Here is a 23207-nt window from a genome sequence, read left to right as displayed (position 1 = left end):
GCTTTAGTGTTAATAGGAAATATAAATTTTAGACTCCCTAACATTCCTTAATTAACATTCCTGTAAATAGAATAGAAGAACAGGGAGCCCTGCAACAGATGTCATGGCCCCCAGCCTCCTACTGAACATCGTGTCTGAAATTACATGAAGAGACAGACACAATTGAGACAGCCTAAACAGACAGAAGAACTGTGGTCAATTATCCAAGAAGCTTGGAACATCCTATCTGCCAACAACCAAGAAAAACTGTGTCCATGTGTACCTGGGAGAATTGGTGCAAAGGTGGTCACATCAAATATTGATTTATCTTTTTTATGTTTACTGGACAACCCCGCTGTTCATGTTTTCCTGTTGTTTGTTCGTTCGAGGTTACCCCGCCCTTCGTGGATGTTCGCTCCCTTCTAACCCTTGTATGTTATCTCATGTTTAAGTTTCTTTTTCCCATCGTGGACCTTTTCATTTGGTCCTGTGATTTGTGTCCTTCCCTTGCTTGTAAAATAAACTGCGTTTGGATCCAAACCTCCCGTCTGCCTTCTCCTGACTCCCCAGCCTTCTAGGGCTCCACCTCCCGAGCCTCCCAGGGTTCCGCCTCTCAAGTCTCTCGAGTCTTCCAGGTCTCCTCCTCCCGAGCCTCCCAGGGCTCCACCTCTCAAGTCTCTCGAGCCTTCTAGGGCTCCACCTCCCGAGCCTCCCAGGGCTCCGCTTCTCAAGTCTCTCGAGCCTTCTAGTGCTCCGCCTCTCAAGTCTCCCTGGTCTGTCTCAGTGTCCCTTGTGCCTCCCTGGTCTGTCTCTGTGTCCCTTGTGCCCCCTTTGGTTTGTCTGTTCTCCCCCTCTTCTAGCCCATCTCTCCTTGACCATTTGTTTGTTTTTTCCTTTCTTTTGTTTGCTAGGACCGTCTGGAATGCGGTCCTTTTGAGGGGGGGTTAATGTTACGATCCCTTGTTGTCCGTCCCGTGTTTTCTGTTTTCACTTATCACGTTCCGTGTCACGATCCCTTGTTGTCTGTACCGTGTTTTCTGTTTCACTCATCACCACCGTCTCTGTGTTATTGTCCGCACCTGTTTGTTATTTAGTTATCACCATGTCTGTCTATTTAAACCCGCTTGTTTTCCCTTTCCTTTGTCGTTCGTTGACGTTTCATGTTCGTGCTTACGTTTGTAAAGCTCTTGTGTGTTCTTAGTTCATGTTCCCTGCAGTTTGCTGGTTCGCTCGAGGATAACCCTGGTTCGTTAGAGGATAACCCCGCCGTTCATGTTTTCCTGTTGTTTGTTCGTTCGAGGTTACCCTGCCCTTCGTGGATGTTCGCTCCCTGTTCACCCTTGTATGTTATCTCATGTTTTAGTTGAAGGGAAGTTGCCGACTGCTCCAGGGTCCTAATGCCTGCCACTTGCAACCTCAGTCCATGCGACAGAGTTGCGACTTACCTTTTTTTTCCTTTCGACAACAAAATTTTGACCAGGTGACTTTATTTCCAGAAAATACGGAAATAATACAGCATATCCAGGGTTTGAAATTAACACCAGATCATAACGATCCTCCACCAATTTCCACAGTGATGAATTGAACAGCAGGAGAAATTCAGCTTTGTGAATACATCCACTCGGCTCCGAAGCAAAAATCTGAGTTTGTGTTTGCAAGCGACACTTCTTTTATACCCGTATGTCCGGGGGAGGGGCATGCAAATTCCACACGCCAAATTCTCATTGGCCTTTTCTCAAAGATCAGTCACATCCCGGCACCTCAACAGCACAGCGGACGCGCTGTCGCGACAGGTCACGCTCAGGAGATTGTGGAGATTCCACCCTCAGGCAGTCCAGCTGATCTGGAGTCCATTTGGCCAAGCACAGGTAGACCTGTTCACTTTCCCAGAATCCTCCCACTGTCTGCTCTGGTATTCTCTGACCAAGGCTCCCCTGGTGACATAACAATGAGCCACCTTTTCTGACTTACAAAAATGATTGGGGGTCTATAGCATGAAGCCAGTTTAGGTGGCTTGCCAGCAAAGTTTCAGTTTTAGTTTGCCTCAACCATGGGTTTAGGTGGGTAGAGTAGCCAAAAACTGAACTCAAGTAAAAGTACAATTACTTAAAACAATTACTCAAGTAGAAGTATGTAACACTGTTGAAGGATGGGCAAGGAGGAGGCGAGAACCGGCTTGTCAACATAAATTATATTTTAATGAGAAACTCAAAAACACATAAACAAACACACATGACGGACATGTCCGTAATTCTCTCTCTCTCGAACAATCGTCACCGGCCGCCTTTATCCCTCGCGCGCCTCATCAGGCTGATTGGGGACTGGGCGCGCGATATTCCGACCGGCCCCGCCCCCCCTCCGCTCCACACTCCTCCCGGCGTTATCTCAGGCCGGGGTGCCACCGGCATGACGTACACCCCCCCCATCCCTGGGGTGGGGTGTATCTTGCGTCCCGCGTGGTCATCCCCGCCTTCCTCGCCCTGGGAGGAGACAGGAGGGGAAGACAACAACAACAACAACAAAAAAAAACAAAATAGGCGAGGGAAAAGGCCAACACGGTGCGACAGGGAGTGAGAGAGGAGAGAGAGAAAAAGCTCACTCACCGGTTCTCTGATGTACCGTTGCGTGGTCCTCGAACACTCCTCCACACTCAGGCGGACGACAGCCGCTCCAACACCGGGCGAACCGGAGTGAAACCGCCGACCCCCAGCGGGTAGAACGCGCCTCCGCTTTTCTGGCGGCAAATGGGGACACTCCTCCGCCCCTGGCAGCGGCTCTACCGCTCCGGGCGGTCGGAGAGTTTCTTCCCTCCTCCCTCGCGGACGGCGGTCTTCCCTCGACCCCTCCGCGTCTCTGGGGACGGCAGGGCACTCCTCCGCCCCCGGCAGCGGCTCCCTCGCTCCAGGCGGTCGGGGTATCCAGTCCCCACTTGCCCCGCGGACGACGGCCGTACCCCGCATCCGGGCGGTCGGGCTACTCCGTCCCCCGGCAGATGGCAGCGGCGCTCCCCTGGGTGGACGGCAGTGTCGAGGACTCTGCGACGGGCATCCCTCCTCCTTCCCGGGTTTCAGCATCAATGTAACACTGTTGAAGGATGGGCAAGGAGGAGGCGAGAACCGGCTTGTCAACATAAATTATATTTTAATGAGAAACTCAAAAACACATAAACAAACACACATGACGGACATGTCCGTAATTCTCTCTCTCTCGAACAATCGTCACCGGCCGCCTTTATCCCTCGCGCGCCTCATCAGGCTGATTGGGGACCGGGCGCGCGATATTCCGACCGGCCCCGCCCCCCTCCGCTCCACAAAGTAAAAGTGCTAACATAAATAATTACTTGAATAAGAATAAGAAAGATTCCAATTAAAAGAGTACTCGTAGTGAGTAACTCGTTACATTCACAAATGTCATAATAGACGTTAACTCCCCTATATTCCATTACATAATACATATTGAACATATATTACAGAATTATTAGTATTAATTATCATTCACCATCATGTTGTTCCAAACCCATATGACTTTCTTGTTTTTGAAAGTGCCATATTTTTAAAGTGACGCGATGGGGAGCGAGACTGTCAGTCCCTAATATTCTGTCTAACATATTTTGTGTTCCACATAATACAAAGGGTCACACTGGTTTGGAACAACAAGAGGGTAGGGAAATGATGAGAGAATATTAAATTATGGCTGAGCTATCACTTTAAAGGATTAGTTCACCCAAAAATGTAAATAATCTCATCATTTACTCACCCTCATGCCATCCAAGATGTGTATGACTTCCTTTCTTCTGCAGAACACAAATTCAGATTTTTTAAATAATATTTTAGCTCTGTAGGCCAAACTTTTTATGCTCCAAAAAGCACATAAAGGCAGCATAAAAGTAATCCATAAGACTCCAGTAGTTCAATCCATACCTTCCGAAGTGATATGATAGGTGTGGGTGCAGCAAAGAAAATGTTACTTTTGTCCAGCGCTGCTCCTCTTGTGAACAATGATGTGCTTCCTGCCTCCTTCTCCATGTGACGCGTGACCTTAACAAGCTTGCGTAATCCCTCTCATGAGCGGGCATCACAGAGACGTATGGAAGTGAACATTTGTAGTTAAAAGTATATAAGTCTTGTATTGTTTCTAAAAATAATCAATCGTTTGAGTTCAGCAGAACTTTATTTGTCAACTGGATTCATGCGGATTATTTTGATGTACCCTAAATATGCATTTTGGATCGTCAAAAAATAAAGGAAATACACTTGCATTGTTTAAAGGGGGAGGCCTGAAATGAAATCCTAAAAATCATAAATTTGGTTTTGATGAAGAAAAAAAACAAGATACATCTTTGGATGGCCTGAGGGTGAACAAATTATCTGTATTAATCTTGAAATATCAGCTTGTCTTTGTGTTAAATGAAGGCACTGCATGACGAAACTATTCTTTTTTTTCACTGTGCGGGGCATTGAAGAGTTTGATGCTGCAGCATTGATGACTTGAGTGACAGTCTGTGTCAGCAGCAAGCGTTGTGTGTTCCCTTGTTTACGCTCTATGGCTGAGAGGGACACACATCAGTTTTGTTTTGTATGTTTGGGGGAAGAGCATGCTGCTCTTGCGTTGGGGCAGGGTGTGTGCGAGCATTGCGATCTGCTCTCAGTCAAAATGCTTCGCACTCATCTTGCTTACTTCCGAGAGTCAGCGCCCACACTTTAGCGCCCACACGTATGGATCTGGCTGAGGAGCGAGAGAAGGGTTCGTCCCTATCTCTCGCTCTCTCCCCAGATCAGGCTGGTCCTTCCTGGAATCGCCTCTTTGGATCATGAGGGGGACCATGAATCTCTTGAGTCTACAGACTTTGAATTACCCACCTCCAAGCATTCCAGGCATGATAATAAATCATCGGAGGAATTACTTGAGGTGATTACTCATGCGGTGGCCAGGCTTCAATTAGACTGGCCACGCGAACAAGAGACCACCAACCGCTCCAAGTTGGAGGACGGATTTCTGTCTGGTGGCCAGGGGAAGGGAACTCCTCATCAGTCCCTTCCTTTCTTTTATGACCTCCATGATGACCTCGCTCGTTCATGGAGGAAATCTTATACTTTCCGTGTTTTCATGTCCTCGACTGTGCTGAGGCACGGGGGTATTCGGTGATGCCGCCGGCTAAGAGACACTTGCGGATTCTCTCTCGCCTGGCGCAGCATCATCGTTAAAAAGACCCACTCTCCCCACAAAGCCGTGCAGGACTACCTCTATGCTTTTGGGGAAAGCATATCAGGCAGCAGGACAGGCTGGTGCTGCCCTGCACAATATGGCAGTGTTACAGGTGTACCACGCTGATCTGCTGAAGGAACTGAGTGTGGGCACCACGGTCGACGAGGAGGCTTTCTCCGAGCTTCGTCGAGCCATGGATCTGTCTCTCCGTGCGACCAAGCAAATGGCCTGCGCTATTGGCTATTTGCTTTCTGGCCATGTCTGCTTTGGTCAGCACAGAGAGACACTTATGGCTCAACCTTTCGGGCATCAAAGACAAGGACAAACTTTTCCTTCTTGATGGCCCGGTTTTGCCTTCTGACTTATTTGGTGATGCTATGAACGTAGTTATCACCAGGTTCCAGGAGGTGAAAAATCACCAGGAAGCCTTTGGGCAATTCCTTCCTCGCCGCTCTCAGGAGGAGGGGCCGTTGGCCACCCAGCCCTGCTCCGGTCCTTCTAGAAGGGAGGCTCAGAAACAAAGCGTGGCGAGTCATGCTTGCCCTCATAGAGACTGGGGACCGGCTCGTCGCCCTCAGCAGCTCCCAAAGCAAGACCTCAGGGCAGTCATTTCTATGATTTTGCACCCAGCATTGTAGGGGTAGTCACCCTCTGGACAGGCGCATGTCATCCACTTCGACTCGCCCGATATCCCCACAAAACCTCTCCATTCCTGCCGCCTCTGGTGTTTCGGGAGTTAGAGGCTTCCAGCGAAATGAATGGGTGTACCGTTACTTCCTGCCTTAGTCCAGGACACGGAACATTCGACATCCCCTCAACAGGAAGTGTCAAAATGAATACCCATCTCAGAGAACCTGGCAGTGTGGAAACTTCTACCAGGTATTTCTATGTGGGTCCTAAGATCAGTAGAAAAAGGCTACAGAAAATTTGTTCGCTGCCCTCCGCATTTCAATGGCGTGGTTTCCACTACCGTGAAACCGGAGCAAGCATGTCTACTATGGAAAGAACTGCAAAATATCTTGGTCAAAGGGGCCATAGAACATATTCCCCTTCCTAAGAAAGAGTCAGGTTATTACAGCAAATACTTCCTGGTTCCCAAGAAAGGTGGGAGGTTGCATCAGATCTTAGATCTTCGAGGCTTAAATCGCTCAGTCAGGGCATTCAATTTGAAGATGCTAACTATCAAGACGGTCGTGTCCCAAATCCAACATCACGATTGCTTGGTCACGATTGATCTCATGGACGCGTACTTTCATATAGAAATTCTGCCACAACACAGGAAGTTCCTGAGGTTCGCTTTCGGGAGCGAAGCCTTCCAATATCGAGTTCTTCCATTCGGCCTAGCCCTATCACCCCGCACATTCACGAAATGCATGGATGCAGCACGGGCTATTTGCGACTCCGGGGCATCCGCATTCTGAATTATATAGACAACTGGCTGATACTAGCACAGTCTCAAGAACTGGCAGTTCAGCACAGGGATATCGTCTTAGCTCACCTGGTTTCTCTGGGTCTGAGACTCAATGTCAAAAAGAGCGCTCTCTCTCCCACTCAGGAAATTACCTATCTGGGCCTCATGGCATCTGTGTCCTCGGTGATACCTTTGGGCCTTCTGCACATGAGACCGTTTCAGTTGTGGCTAAAAGCCAGGGGATTTCATCCAAGAGCCAGACCCCTAAGGCTAATAAGGTTTACGCGCTGCGCGATTCGTACGCTTACTATGTGGTTCAGACCCCGGTTCTTCACTTTGGGTCCCACTCTAGGTGTGTCTTGCAGTTGCAAATTGCTAGCGACAGACACCTCCCTGACGGGCTGGGGTGCGGTCTTAAGCGGTCTCTGCTGACTCTGTTGATTTTCTCCTTGATTCTTTTAACTCAAAAGTTAAAAGTGTAATTGATGATATTGCTCCTGTGAAAGTCAGGAAGAAGAGTGGCAGACAAAAAGCACCTTGGAGAAACTCAATAGCAGTGCAAAATATGAAAAAACAATGCAGAAAAGCAGAGCGCATGTGGCGGAAGACAAAACTTGTAGTCCGTTATAACATCTACAAAGACAGCATCCATGCTTTTAATATGGAACTAGGAAAAGCTAGACAGACTTTCTTCTCGAATATTATAAACAGCAACTTAAACAACACACGCACTCTTTTTGTGACTGTAGAGAGACTGACAAACCCCCCAAGCCAGATACCCAGTGAAATGCTCTCAGACAGTAAGTGCAGTGAGTTTGCTTCTTTCTTCTCTGAAAAAATCAATAATATCAGAAAGGTGATCAGCACATGCTTGAGTTGTGCTGGGGTCAGACAAATCAAACCACAACCTGAGAAAGTAGTAACTATGTCTGATTTCAAAGAAATTGATGGCAAAATTTTGGAAGAAACCGTACAGCACCTTAAAACATCAACCTGCGCCCTTGATGCACTTCCCACATCTTTTTTCAAAAGTGTGTTCAACTGTTTAGAAGCAGATCTCCTAGAAGTGATAAACTCCTCACTTCTCTCTGGGAATTTTCCAAACTCCCTGCAAACTGCAGTTGTCAAGCCCCTCTTGAAAAAGAGCAATCTGGATAAGACCATATTAAGCAACTATAGACCGATCTCAAATCTTCCTTTCATAGGCAAGATCATTGAAAAAGTGGTCTTCAATCAGCTGAACAAATTCTTGAACTCAAATGGATACTTTGACAATTTTCAATCTGGTTTCCGATCGCATCACAGCACAGAGACAGCGCTCATAAAGATAATAAACGATATTCGCTTAAATACTGATACAGGCAAATTATCAGTACTGGTATTACTTGACCTCAGTGCTGCATTTGACACTGTCGATCACAACATACTTCCTGACAGGCTGGAAAACTGGGTGGGGCTTTCTGAGATGGTCCTAAAATGGTTCAAGTCATACTTAGAAGGGAGAGATTATTATGTGAGTATAGGAGACCATAAGTCTGAGTGGACGTCCATGACATGCAGAGTCCCTCAAGGCTCAATTCTTGCGCCACTCCTGTTCAACCTGTGTATGCTCCCAATGAGCCAAATAATGAGAAAGAACCAAATTGCTTACCACAGCTATGCAGACGACACACAGATCTACTTAGCCCTATCACCTAACGATTACAGCCCCATTGACTCCCTGTGCCAATGCATTGATGAAGTTAACAGTTGGATGTGCCAAAACTTTCTTCAGTTAAACAAAGACAAAACTGAAGTCATTGTGTTTGGAAAAAAAGATGAGGTTCTCAAGGTAAATGCATACCTTGACGCTAGGGGTCAAACAACTAAAAATCAAGTCAGGAATCTTGGTGTGTCTCTAGAGTCAGACCTTAGTTTCAGTAGTCATGTCAAAGCAATAACTAAATCAGCATACTATCATCTGAAAAATATTGTAAGAATTAGATGCTTTGTTTCCAGTCAAGACCTAGATAAACTTGTGCATGCTTTCATCACCAGCAGGGTGGATTACTGTAATGGACTCCTCACTGGCCTTCCCAAAAAGACCATAAAACAGTTGCAGCTCATACAGAACGCTGCTGCCAGGATTCTGAGCAGAACCAGAAAATATGAACATATCACACCAGTCCTCAGGTCTTTACACTGGCTCCCAGTTACATTTAGGATTGATTTTAAAGTATTATTACTGGTACATAAATCACTCAATGGGCTAGGACCTCAATATATTGCAGATATGCTCACTGAATATAAACCCAACAAATCACTCAGATCATTAGGATCACATCAGCTAGAAATACCAAGGGTTCATTCTAAGCAAGGAGAGTCTGCTTTTAGCTATTATGCCAGCCGCAGCTGGAACCAGCTTCCAGAAGAGATCAGATGTGCTCCTACAGTAGTCACATTCAAATCCAGACTCAAAACACATCTGTTTAGCTGTGCATTTACTGAATGAGCACTGTGCCACTGTGTGTGTCCGACTGTTTGTACTGTACACCTTTGGGGATGCGGCTAATTTCAGTTCAAATGTTTCCAAACAGAAAGAACACTCTGCTCTTCTCTTGTCTCTCCTTCTGACCACAGCACTCTCTGCTCTGACTCTTCCCTCGTGGTCTCCTCTGGATCTCTTCAGAACCAGATCCATGCCATGTGAGGTCCAAGGAAGCTCGGGACTCGAAATCCCGAGAAAGCCTCTCACTCTCTACGGTTCACAAACCTAACACCTATCCTCCATGAGAAGGCCTTGCTTCAAAGCCAACCTCATCATTCATCCAGACAATAACTATCGGATATTACAGAGGTCCAAAACTTCGACGGAACAAACTTTTGACCAAGAGCCAAGAACCAAGCAACACAAAGAATGCATGGAAACACAAAGAAACGCAAGTACATATCTACACTTTGCTCAAAGTTCTGGTGTAATAGTTAACTACTTTGGGTAATCTGATAGCAAATCGATGTACACTAAAATAAGGATGAATGGTTCTTAAAGCATTGTCATTGACTCCATAAAGTTCATTTTCACTGTACTGATTATTTATTTCATATTCTGACACTCTTCTCACCAACCTATCTCATGTATATATGCGTTAGATTAGATATATGTTTAGAATGTATTCAAGTATGATTTGACTGTGGTATATTTTGGTAAATAATCTCATCCCTGTTTCTAAAAGATTTTGCTTCAAAGCTGTACCTAAATACGTGTGATATTATTTTCAATAAGCCATGAGAATAATATTACTCCAATAAGTGAATTAATCATAATTCCCTTATTAAAGCTAATTTCTTAATGGTGGAGAATTTTATTCAGACAGATAATCTAGTCATTTATCTAATTTATAATTAAGCGAGCTGAATTCCCATGGCTTCCATTCACCTTCAGCAGATCACTTAGAGTGTATTCTAAAAGAGTATTTTCCCTCCTAAAAGAGTATATTCTAAGAGAATGTCACAGTGCGGAGTTTCGGGTGGGCGATGTCCACCTTGTTGGTTCAGGAGCGCTACCTTTTCCCAGGTTGTCCTGCACCCCCATTTCCCAGGTTGGCCTGTTCGGCGACACTGTCGAGAACTTTGCCCAGCAGTTCTTAGCAGTGAAGCAGCAGACGGAGCCTATCCAACACATCCTACCCCAATGTGCTTCAAGATCCCGCACCCTATCTGCTCGTTGCCAAGAGCATCCTCCTGCTGCGACTGCACCGGTTCCACCACAGCCCGCCCCCGTGGCCCAACCCAGCGTTGAGCCCACCGCAGGAAGCAGATGCCACCCATCTCACGGCCGGCCGGCAAGAACCGAGGAAGGCTTCGAAGCACCCCTGAGATGGGTGATCCAGGGATGAGGAATCCTGCTGTTCCAGAGCTGGTGAACAGACCACTCCATCCCCCAGTTGAGGGCCAGGAGTAGAAACTTTTGTTCCCTTTTCATTAAATTTTGCCATTCCCTTTTCATTTAAAGTCTCCGTATTCCCTGGGTCACATATCCGGTGTGCACGGCCGACATTACGACCACCGTCCACCATTCCATTTTGGCAGGACCGGCCCTCCAGTGGCTCGTTGCTGTGTCCGGTGCGCTCTTTACGCATCTATTTGGATCACACGCAGAGCTTTAGAGTCACTGAGCAGCTCTTTGTCTGCTTTGGTGGACAGCGGAATGCAAGCACTGTCTCCAAGCAGATGATCACCCACTGGATCATTGACGCCATAGCTATGGCATATCACGCCCAGCATGTGCCACCTCCCACAGGGCTACGAGCCCATTCTACCAGGAGGGTGGCGGCTTCCTGGGCCCTGACCAGTGGCACCTCTCTAACAGACATTTGCAGGGCAGCGGGCTGGGCAACACCCAACAACTTTGCAAGGTTCTACAATCTCTGGGTTCAGCCAGTTTCGTCCCGTGTCTTGGCAGGAACAAAGTCTGGGACAGCTGGTGGGGTGTATCACTTGTGCATACTTCCTCCTAGCCCTGTGCCGGCTCAGAACATGTGCTAACTAAGCCCTGTACTGGGGTAAGTGGTCTGCATGTGCTGGTTCCCCGCAGATAACACCATGCGACGTATATCTTCCGCTAAATCGTTTCCCTGTTGGTAAATTGCATCTTCCTTGGGCAGAGGCCCCTCTGCCCCAGTCAACATGTTTGTAGAAACTCCTTGGGACTTCTGCACATGACATACTTCTGACAAGGCTTGGCAAGACCATGTGACATATTTCAACTCAACCCCCCCGCGGTGTCTTTCCCTCGAGAGTTACACCCCCGACGTAGACACTGGTGGTCCCATTTGGTTGACAAATTTTTACTCTTTTTGGGGAGAGAAAAAAAGAGGAAAAGAGGCACGACTGGGCTAGCCTGTCATTATTTCTTGGGCAGTCGACTTGTCCCTGAAGGGCCGATGCTCATAACTGCATTGGGGGAGGTTATGTGTCTGCCTAGTGCATTGGCCACAAGGCACACAGTAGTCTGACCATCTCGCACCACCAGTTCGTGTAACACAGTTCAGCTACTTGTGGTGTTTGTATAGGGACCCCTAGTGTCACTTCATCGACACAACGTCTCGTTCCCTCCATCGGGGAATGGAGGTTATGGAAGTAACCAGGACGTTTCAAACAGGTGAGTAGATATGTAGTAAACTTGAATATCACAAAGTCACTTATCTGATGTGTCTGAAGAGTATCGTAGACAAACTGTGAGGATAATCCGGGTAAGCAGATCAAGCATTATCGCCAAATTCGTAGTATAATTCCTCTAGTAATTTACAGAACAGATCGTAGAAAATTCAGTAACAAAGAGAAGTAGATTTAACTGCAGCTGAATGAGAGGGAAGTCCAAGGTACCTCACAACAAGGCTAGATGCCAACAGAGTGTGTGAGTGAGGTTTAAATGCCAGTCTTAACAAGATGATAATAAGTAGCAGGTGCACGTGGTTAAAACACGAGTGAGTGAGAACGGGTGATTGACGTAGAAGGAGAGCCCGGTGTGCTCGTAACAATGATAACTACTGCTCTAATAGTTAATATATTTGGCAATTTCCCAGCTTCATGGTTTGTCATCTCCCAATATTGGGGTATATATCAGATATCGAATATATTTGATTACATCGTCCTACCCCCCAGCCCTACGCCAAACTATTCACAGGAGAAAATTATTGGCAGGAAATTACTTCATGGTATGTATGCATTCTATAAACTTGAATTTGGCTCATTGACGTTCAATGTGCTCTGCCTATGCATTACATTTCTGAAAGAGGTTTAAAGATCCCACTGGCCAAGCACAAGACAAGCATTTTCATACATTTATACTTATGGATAATTATCTAAAGTCAAAAGTTTTATAGTGTATCAGTATGTCACTTGATGTATATTGGGTGAGATTTTGTTCACAAGTCAATAATTTTATATTATCTATATTATGTCAATTAAACCCTGAGGTCCATCCGAAATAGCCACGGGGTCAGCGGATGCCAGTTTGGGAAACACAATAATAGCATATGTATATCATATCATATATCAATAGCATATCAAGCACATTAAAACACAGGAAGCATTTTTTGCTTGTTTGGTGATGCAGTAAAACACATGACAAACTCTAAAATTTCTTGCTGGGTGAGAAACTGACAGTCGAGTTTGCCTCTATGTTTTTTATCGCCCACATAAATGCCCGTTTGGTGCTGATTACATAATTGCTCAGTGCACACTCTCACCCACACACAAACACACATCAGCTCCCACATTCAAATACACACAGTACACCAAGAAAAACACTAGATTATGGAATATGTGTAAAGAATAGGCTCTCCTTCAAAGAAAAACAAATGTAACAGGGAGATTTCATCAAAACCCATTCCATGTTATCTCATCTGCATTTATAGGTATTCTAGAATACATACATCTACGTACATTTCAAAAGACACTGAAACGTACAATATCAACATATTGACAGCTATCTAAAACTTAAACCCTTTTCCATATGTACAACTTTAGAAACATACAAATGCATCCGAATCAGTAAATGAGTGAAATGCATTAATGTTACACTGTAACATAAGCTGTTTAATGTTATTTCATACTTGTTTTGATGATAATTAAATTTAGCCATTAGAAGAAAGCAAGCAACTTTGACTTCACTTTTAAAATTCCCCGAAATGACTTATACTACTTGTACTTGTATACCATTTGGATTTTATTTGAAAATAAATTTGGTCTTTATTTAACTCAGGCACCTACAGTGGAACCCTTGCAAAAGTTCTAGAAATGTTGCTCTTCTACACTCATCCATCTGTAAAGTCATAAATAAATTAACTGTTGTGTTTTATATTCTGTCATGCATTGTACATTTCAGTGTCTATCTAAAAACATACAGTTTATAAACAGAGACCTATGAACCTGAATGAGATCAGCCAAGAATCAGACACCAGTAGCAAAGTAGCATATCTTATAATGAATCAATCATATAGCATAAATCTGAAATATACAGTACAGTAAACATTACACCATAATGCATCTACATGTCAATCATTCTACAATTCTGAAACAAGACCTCAAGTGTAACCACAATGCTTAAATCAAGCTATCCAGCATGTGCTCTTGATCAGAAATATGACTTTAAGTGGAATAAAGTGGCTGCCCTACCGGAGTTCCTCTTGGAGATGTATTTGAGGTTGATGGAGGCTGCTGAACTGATGAGGATGAGCATAAATGTGGTAAGCTTCATCTTTAGTTGTCTGCAGCTACAAGAAATCAGAAGATCAGTGTGAGAACAGTCAGTCACATAATGAGCTGTGATCTCCTGTTAAACATGAAACATATTCAGCGTCACCAGCCCCCCAACAGACCAGCTCTCTCAAGACCTACAGGAAGAAAATGGACAAAACTTAAATTAATACTGGATATGTTGGACTGTCATTTTCAAGTGTTCTCAGTATTACATATCTTAAAGACCTCTCTTTTTAACATTTAAGACAGACAGTATAATCAAATAATCAATCAAAAAAAAAAAATAAAACATAAAGTGTTATTTTTCGGAGAGCACAAGGCTACACAAACAAAAACTGTGTGTTCACAGACAACAAAGGACCTGAAAACAAAACAATGCAGATGACAGAAGAGCACATGGTAAAGCAACACAAACAGGAACCACGTTGCCACCCATAACCAGACATGACAGAAGTGTCTGGATACTGACACAAAGAACTTCAAACAAAGCAGACTCTTGTGATAGGATCTTGACACTGTTAATGGCAGATGGATATTTAAACTAAATATTCCACATTATAAAACAGTTACTTTTCTCTCTCTTTCAAGTATGAAGAGAGTGTAATGTTTATTACCAACTCATATGTGTGGAATACCAACACTACCATTTGACTTTTCATTAAGCTCATTACTTTACACACAAATCTCCAGTAAAGCATTACACTAAATACAGCTAAATTCTTTTGGGAAACCTAGCGACCCAACTAGAGTACTTGGAAAATATAGGAGACGCAAATGGAAAAACAAAATCGGAAAACCAGCTTTTTAATGTCAGTGGTGATAAAATAGGTTTTGCTTAACTATGTGCAAAAGACAGTATATTAAAAGATAGGCCTATATTATTATATTACATTTGATTTGGCAAGTTTTTACCTACTCTCTCTCGTGGACAAAAACAGAGAACGGACCAGAGTTGCTAACCCAACATTACCGTATGTTATTCTGTAATACAGTTTGTACTACATGAGATCCTAACTGAAATGGCCATGTTAACTTAACAGATAAGATCCGATTCTAGAGTTTCCTTTGCTTTATAAAAGCAATACCACACTCACATATCTGCATGACTGTGATTATGTGCTTATGGCCAAAACAATATAATTTATTCTACAGTGACTGGTCCTCTTCCCCATGTAAGACTTCCAAAACGTTATCTGTTTTATAAAAATGTATACAACGAAAATGTTTAGCATAATGTGTAATTTGAATAAATACAGTATATTTACAATTTTACAAAATATACTGTATTCATTAATATATGCACCTTCATAAGTGGTGTGCCCCCACCATAACCACCACTCAAAACTGTCAGTAAGTGTTGTTATTCTTATGACTTCAGTGATCTCTAAATGCCCTTTGCTCACTGTATTATTTTACTGTGGTCATAAACTATGGCTGGGAACTGACATAAGTATTAAAGGGCAGAAGTAGCATTTAAATCCAGCCACTAACTGCAGTGACATAATTCACCATGATCACAGCAGATGATTTAGGGCTACAGGATCTTTACTGCTTTCTGCTGCTCCAAAGAGGAGTTACATTACAGAAATTAGAGAATCTGAATCCACTGAGAAGGGCCTGGTTAAACCAATGATTATGAAGCTATAGAGGACACAAGGGGCTAGGCCAGAATCATACTCTACACAAGTATGTTAACGCTTTGGTTTTGATTTGACAAAAATACAGGAACCATATGGTTTTCATGTTTTCAGTTTCATTAACATGTTTTAACACTATTCTAATACTGGATAGGGCCTCCCTTAGCTTTCAAAACAGCCTCAGCTCTTCGTGGCATGGGTTCCACAAGTGTTTTGAAACATTCCTTGGAAATTCTTGTCCATGTTGCCATTATTGCATCACATAATTTCTGCAGATTCATGCTGTGTATCTTCCATTCTACCACATCTCAAAGGTGTTCGTTTGGATTCATATCCGGTCACTGGGAAGGCCACTGAAGAACATTAAACTCATTGTCATGTTCATGAAACCAGTTTGAGACGACTTTTGCTTTGTAACATGGTGCATTATCAAGGTGGAAGTAGCAATTAAAGATGGTTAAATTATGGCCATGAAGGGATGCATATGGTCAGCAACAATACTCAAATAGGCTGTGGCATTAAAGCAATAATTGATTAGTATTAACAGGCCCAAAGTTTGCCAAGAAAACTTGCCCCACACCATTAAACCACCGCCACCAGCCTGAACTGTTGACACAAGGCAGGTTGGATCCATGGATTCATGCTGTTGGTGCCAAATTCTTACCCTACCACCTGTGTGCCTTAGTAGAAATCAGGATTCATCAGACTTGGCTAAGTTTTTCCAGTCTTCAACTGTCCACTTGTGTGAGCCTGTGCCCACTGCAGCCTCAGCTTTCTGTTCTTGGCTGACAGAAGTGGAACCCGAAATGGTCTTCTGCTGTTGTAGCCCAGTAACCTCAAGGTTTGATGTGTTGTGCATTCTCAGATGCTATTCTACTCATTACAATTGTACAGAGCGGTTATCTGAGTTACCTCTCTCATCAACAAGGTGTTTCCATCCGCAGAACTGCTGCTGACTGGATGTTTTTTGTTTTTGGCACCATTCTGAGTAAACTCTAAATCCCAGGATATCAGCAGTTACAGAAATACTTAAACCAGATCGTCTAGCACCAACAATCATGCCATGGTCGAAAATCACTGAGATCAATGTTTTTTTTCCTATTCTAATGGTTGTTGTGAAAATTAACTGAAGCTCCTAACCCGTATCTACATGATTTTATGCATTGTACTGCTGTCACGCGATTGGCTGTTTAGATAATCGCATGAATAATTAGGTGTACAGGTGTTCCTAATGTATTTATATAGTGTGAAACAGAGCGCGACCAGTTCAATCAGATTCCAGAACAAATGAGACTTATGAGTGAATCAAAAACATGCCTCTACAAAGTCTGTGTAAACACACCTTTTACAAGAATTGTATTAAATGTGTTATTTCTGTTATACCTGCCCTGTAGAAATGTTAAATGATCTCATAAAATGGCAAAAGTTAAATTCCATAACAATTGCATTTCTTATTTGCCAAAAATTATTTCTTAAAAGTATTTAAAGGGATAGTTCTCCCAAAAATTTTAATTATCTCATTATTTACGCACTATCATGCCATTCCAGATGTATATGACTTTCTTCTGCTAAACACAAACAAATATTTTATATAGATAAGAAGAATATCTAAGCTCTGTAGGTCCTTTCAATGAAAGTGAATGGTGGCCAGACCTTTGAAGCCCCTACAACTCAAATGGATTAATACACTCACCTAAAGGATTATTAGGAACACCTGTTCAATTTCTCATTAATGCAATTATCTAATCAACCAATCACATGGCAGTTGCTTCAATGCATTTAGGGGTGTGGTCCTGGTCAAGACAATCTCCTGAACTCCAAACTGAATGTCAGAATGGGAAAGAAAAGTGATTTAAGCAATTTTGAGCGTGGCATGGTTGTTGGTGCCAGACGGGCCGGTCTGAGTATTTCACGATCTGCTCAGTTACTGGGATTTTCACGCACAACCATTTCTAGGGTTTACAAAGAATGGTGTGAAAAGGGAAAAACATCCAGTATGCGGCAGTCCTGTGGGCTGAAAATGCCTTGTTGATGCTAGGGGTCAGAGGAGAATGGGCCGACTGATTCAAGCTGATAGAAGAGCAACTTTGCCTGAAATAACCACTCGTTACAACCGAGGTATGCAGCAAAGCATTTGTGAAGCCACAACACGCACAACCTTGAGGCGGATGGGCTACAACAGCAGAAGACCCCACCGGGTACCACTCATCTCCACTACAAATAGGAAAAAGAGGCTACAATTTGCAAGAGCTCACCAAAATTGGACAGTTGAAGACTGGAAAAATGTTGCCTGGTCTGATGAGTCTCGATTTCTGTTGAGACATTCAGATGGTAGAGTCAGAATTTGGCGTAAACAGAATGAGAACATGGATCCATCATGCCTCGTTACCACTGTGCAGGCTGGTGGTGGTGGTGTAATGGTGTGGGGGATGTTTTCTTGGCACACTTTAGGCCCCTTAGTGCCAATTGGGCATCGTTTAAATGCCACGGCCTACCTGAGCATTGTTTCTGACCATGTCCATCCCTTTATGGCCACCATGTACCCATCCTCTGCTGGCTACTTCCAGCAGGATAATGCACCATGTCACAAAGCTCAAATCATTTCAAATTGGTTTCTTGAACATGACAATGAGTTCACTGTACTAAAATGGCCCCCACAGTCACCAGATCTCAACCCAATAGAGCATCTTTGGATGGAACGGGAGCTTCGTGCCCTGGATGTGCATCCCACAAATCTCCATCAACTGCAAGATGCTATCCTATCAATATGGGCCAACATTTCTAAAGAATGCTTTCAGCACCTTGTTGAATCAATGCCACGTAGAATTAAGGCAGTTCTGAAGGCGAAATGGGGTCAAACACAGTATTAGTATGGTGTTCCTAATAATCCTTTAGGTGACTGTATATGTCTGAAGACATAGATGTTAAAACTAGAGTAGTATGGATAACTTTTATGCTTTACTTTGATACTTTTAAATTTTTTATGTATGTTTTAAGTATTATTATTAATTATATATTTATTTTGGGTGAACTTTTTAATGAATAGTTAAACGGTAAAGATTTGGATTCCCAAGGATTTCCATCCCTACTTAACACAGACACTTCACAGACACCTGAAAATTAATACATCAGTTTAATAGCACTGACATTTTAAGTTAACTCTGTCACCCTCTTGAATAATGAGGTTTTTTACAATAATGCCACAGTAATGCAAGAACACACATTCAATATTTTCAATGGAACTGCATGCTTGTTGGCTAAGCAGACTTGCTTAAATTCAGTTTCAGCTTTAACATTACTGTTAACTCATCTATATATTCATTGTACATGATTTGCTTGCTTGCTTGTTGCATTATTTATGGAAGTGAATTCAAGAATGCAACTCATACAGTTGTTCTCATTAAATTATAGCTCTAGCTCAGCACTACTCAACATGCTTACTAGTGATCTGCGTTACTTCACCAGAAAATGCTAAACAGGGTGAACAAACCTTTACTATGTCTCACTGGAGCTGTATATATATATATATATATATATATATATATATATATATATATATATATATATATATATATATATGCAAACATTTTACTCTATATAATTTCCTGTCAAAATGCATTTATTTAATTTTATTTATTTAGTAAAGAAAACAAAACAATAAGTAACAATAATGCTTTATTATCATTTTCCATACAAAACAAAAAAAGCTTCCACAGTATAAAGGTTGAAATGCACTAAAATTGGCCCAATGCAAGTAACATAAAAAAATTCTCAAAGTCTAAGTGAGAGGTGGACTAAAAAATGAGTCCCCATAGGATGTGTATTCATTGCAATATGCATTAAATCTCTTAAACTCTCATCCTCCACAATATAAATCGGCTGGCAGGCTGTGGCTATCCACTTTGGATATGGAATTCACATGATTTGCGTAATGGCATCAAACGCCGCTTTGATCTCCACATGAAAAGCGCTGCAGACAGTGGGTAGTCTAGAATGGCATACAACTAAGGCTGGGAATTGATACAGATTTATAAAGATATATACTTTAGTAATATTAATAGTGCTATTGTTCAGGAGCACTGAGAGGGCATTGCATTGCATTGCATTGCAATGAAAAGAAAAGAAAAGTGACATGTAATGTTAAAAGGTAAGTAGAAATAAGTATACCCGTAATGATAAATCAGTAAAGTGACATGTGCTGTGAAATGTAAGCATCAATAATATTCCAGTAATTGAATGATCAAAGTCAATATAGTATTCCTGAATTAACAGGAAGTGACATTCTGGTAAAGTGACAGAGTGCTAAACTAGATGGGATTATTGGCTGTTCAGTAGCCTGATGGCTTGCATATGGAAACTGTTTTTTTGCCTGGTATTGCGTGACAGGGACAGGGATGATGGTGGACATTTTGAAGCATGTGAGGATCACTATTAGACTCAGTGAGATGTTAAAGATGATGGTGAAAACATCCACTAGCTGGTTAGCACATACCCTTAGGACCCAAAAGTGGATGCTGTCATGTCCTGGCACCTTATGCATGTTGACCTCTCCACATGAGTTTGGGGTCAGAGTTGCAATGGTCTGACTCCACTCTGTCCCTTGCAGTCTTTCTTGGTGAGCCTGATAGCTTTTTGAATGTCATCCCCAAACTTTTTGTAGGCTATCAGGTCTCCAGAGTTAAAGGCCGCAGTTCAATCTTTTAGCCTGGTACACAAATTTATATTGACCCATGGCTTCTGTAAGGGAAATGTCCTTACACTGACTGTTCGAATAACATCCTCTGTGCATTTGTTAAAGTAGCTTGTCACAGAGTCTGTGTCAAATCATGTCAATTTTATTTGTATAGCGCCTTTCACAACACACATCGTTTCAAAGCAGCTTTACAGAATATCAGCATTAACAGACGATAAAACTGTAATGTCTATAAAGTCGATTGATCATCATTGTGTAATTTAGATAAAATACGATTTTTAATAGTGTTTAAAAATAATTAAATGATAATTGTATTAATAAACCCAGTGAGCAAGCTGTAGGCGACTGTGGCAAGGAACACAAAACTCCATAAGATGTAGATTAATGGAGAAAAATAACCTTGGGAGAAACCAGAATCACTGTGGGGGCCAGTTCCCCTCTGGCTAACATTATGAATGTAATGTAAATATTAATTATGTATAGGTAAAATCATGGTTTAAAATTATTAAACTAAGTGTTAAGGGTCAGTGATTAAACATCGATTGTGTTTGAACTGTAAGATTAATGACCAAAGTCTTTGAAGTCCATCTTGATTAATTGCAGAAGTTCACATAGATGCAGTTGTCCTTGTTAATTGGCTGATGAAGGCTTTTGTTGGCAATAGTTAGTCTAAGCATTTCATTTCAAGATCGTAGTCCATAAATAGACCGAGGTGATGCAGGTTGGAGTTGGCATCATTTCATCCTCTGAAGTCTGTCATAATAGATTGAAGTGATGTTTGGCTGGCACCGGCTCCATTTAGTCATCATCATTCTGCGACATGTAGCAGTGGAGTCCAACATGAAGCAGGAATGGTGCTGGATCCAGCCGGTTCTGGTGACCACAGGATAGGAGTCCCGAGGTTGAGACAGGGAAACAAATAAAAAGACGTAAGCGTAGATGCCATTTAATTTAATGCAGAGTTAGAGATCATGCTCAATGTTTCTGGTTCCGGCAGACCCAACTAAAGCAGCCTAATTCTAGGTTGGAGGATAAATTAGGTGTATGCCTGGCTAAATAGATCAGTCTTTAGTCTAGACTTAAACTGAGAGAGTGTGTCTGCATCTCGAACAGTGTTTGGGAGACTATTCCATAGTTTAGGAGCCAAATATGAAAAGGATCTTCCTCCTTTAGTGGATTTTGATATTCTAGGAACTATTAATAGGCCAGAATTTTGCGATCCTAATGAACGTGTTGGAATATAGCGTGGTAGAAGATCACTTAAGTACTGCGGAGCTAGACCATTCAAAGCTTTGTACGTAGTTAACAGAATTTTAAAATCAATACGGAATTTAACAGGTAGCCAATGTAACGATGATAAAATGGGGCTAATATGATCATATTTCTTGGTTCTCGTCAGCACTCTGGCTGCTGCATTTTGAACCAATTGAAGTTTATTTATTGATCTTGCTGGACATCCTCCCAGTAATGCATTACAATAATCTAGTCTTGAGGTCATGAACGCATTAATTCGTTTTTCGGCATCAGCAACCGAGCGCATATGCCTTAATTTAGCAATATTTCTTAGGTGGAAGAATGCTGTTCTACAAACATTTGTAATTTGATTTTCAAAGGACAGATTGGTATCAAATATAACACCTAAGTTCTTCGCTGTTGAAGATGATGTAACAGTACATCCATCTAGAGTCAAATTATATTTTAGTGGCTTATTTTTTGAGTTTTTTGGACCAATATTTAGAACCTCTGTTTTGTCAGAATTGAGTAGAAGGAAATTTCTGGCCATCCAATCTTTTATTTCATTAATACACTCTGCTAATTTTGAGAATTGTGAAATCTCATCAGGTTTTGAAGAAATATAAAGTTGTGTATCATCAGCATAGCAGTGGAAACTTATTTCACGATTCCTGATAATATCTCCCAGGGGAAGCATATACATGGAGAAAAGCAGAGGCCCTAAAACTGATCCCTGTGGCACTCCATATTTTACTTTTGTTTGGTTTGACAATTCCTCATTTACATAGACAAAGTGGTAGCGGTCTGCTAAATATGACCTAAACCATGCTAATGCCACTCCACAAATTCCAACATAAGTCTCTAGCCTATTCAAGAGAATGTCGTGATCTATCGTGTCGAGTGCAGCACTAAGATCTAAAAGCACTAGAAGAGAAATGCAGCCGCGTTTCAAAAGTCATTTGACAAAAGTCATTTGTAACTCTGATAAGTACAGTCTCTGTACTGTGATGAGGCCTAAATCCTGATTGAAATTCTTCATATATACTATTTCTCTGTAGAAATGAACATATTTGGGAGGATACTACCTTTTCTAGTATTTTTGACATAAACGGGAGATTTGAAATCGGTCTATAATTAACAAGTTCTCCAGGATTAAGTTGTGGCTTCTTAATTAGCGGTTTGATAATTGCCATTTTAAAGTTTCTTGGGACATGCATAGCGAGGAGTTAATGATATTAAGAAGAGGTTCTGATATTACAGGAGATACCTCTTTTAAGAACTTAGTTGGTATAGGATCTAACAAACAAGTTGTGGCTTTTGATGTTTCGATAAGTTTTGTTAGCTCTTCATGACCTATGATAGCGAAGGATTGAAGTTGCACATGAGGGAAATTATTCGACACTGTTTTCTGAGGTACTATGACAGATGATTGCATAATTCCAATTTTATTTCTGATTATTTCAATTTTATCTGTGAAGAAATTCATGAAGTCATTACTCTTGAGCTGTGACGTAATATCTGGTTCGGTTGAGGCTTTATTCCTAACCAATTTAGCCACAGTATTGAATAAACATCTAGGATTGTTGTGGTTATTTTCTATGAGTTTACTAAAATATGCTGACCTGGCAGCTTTGAGTGCGTGTTTGTAGCTACAGACACTATCCTTCCATGCACCCTGAAATACTTCTAATTTTGTATTTTTCCACATGCGCTCCATTTTCCGAGCTGCTCTCTTGAGAGCATGAGTGTGATCATTGTACCATGGTGCAGTGCTTATTTCTTTAATTTTCTTTAATCGAAGTGGGGT

The 23207-nt window shown here is 42.2% G+C and overlaps 1 protein-coding gene across 1 annotated transcript in view; it reads right to left on the bottom strand.

Annotated features, from left to right (window-relative positions):
• Positions 1-23207, bottom strand: part of LOC127659530 (X-linked interleukin-1 receptor accessory protein-like 2) — a 564853-nt gene that overhangs the window by 513851 nt on the left and 27795 nt on the right. Inside the window, exon 2 of the mRNA XM_052149394.1 lies at positions 13754-13851. Coding sequence (XP_052005354.1) covers positions 13754-13851 — 98 coding nt within the window. The remainder of the gene's footprint in view (positions 1-13753; positions 13852-23207) is intronic.

The sequence above is a fragment of the Xyrauchen texanus genome, chromosome 19 (genome assembly GCF_025860055.1).
Source record: "Xyrauchen texanus isolate HMW12.3.18 chromosome 19, RBS_HiC_50CHRs, whole genome shotgun sequence".
Lineage (NCBI taxonomy): Eukaryota > Metazoa > Chordata > Actinopteri > Cypriniformes > Catostomidae > Xyrauchen > Xyrauchen texanus.
The sequence above is the reverse complement of the archived record's forward strand: the minus strand, read 5'-3'. Positions and strand labels throughout refer to the sequence as shown.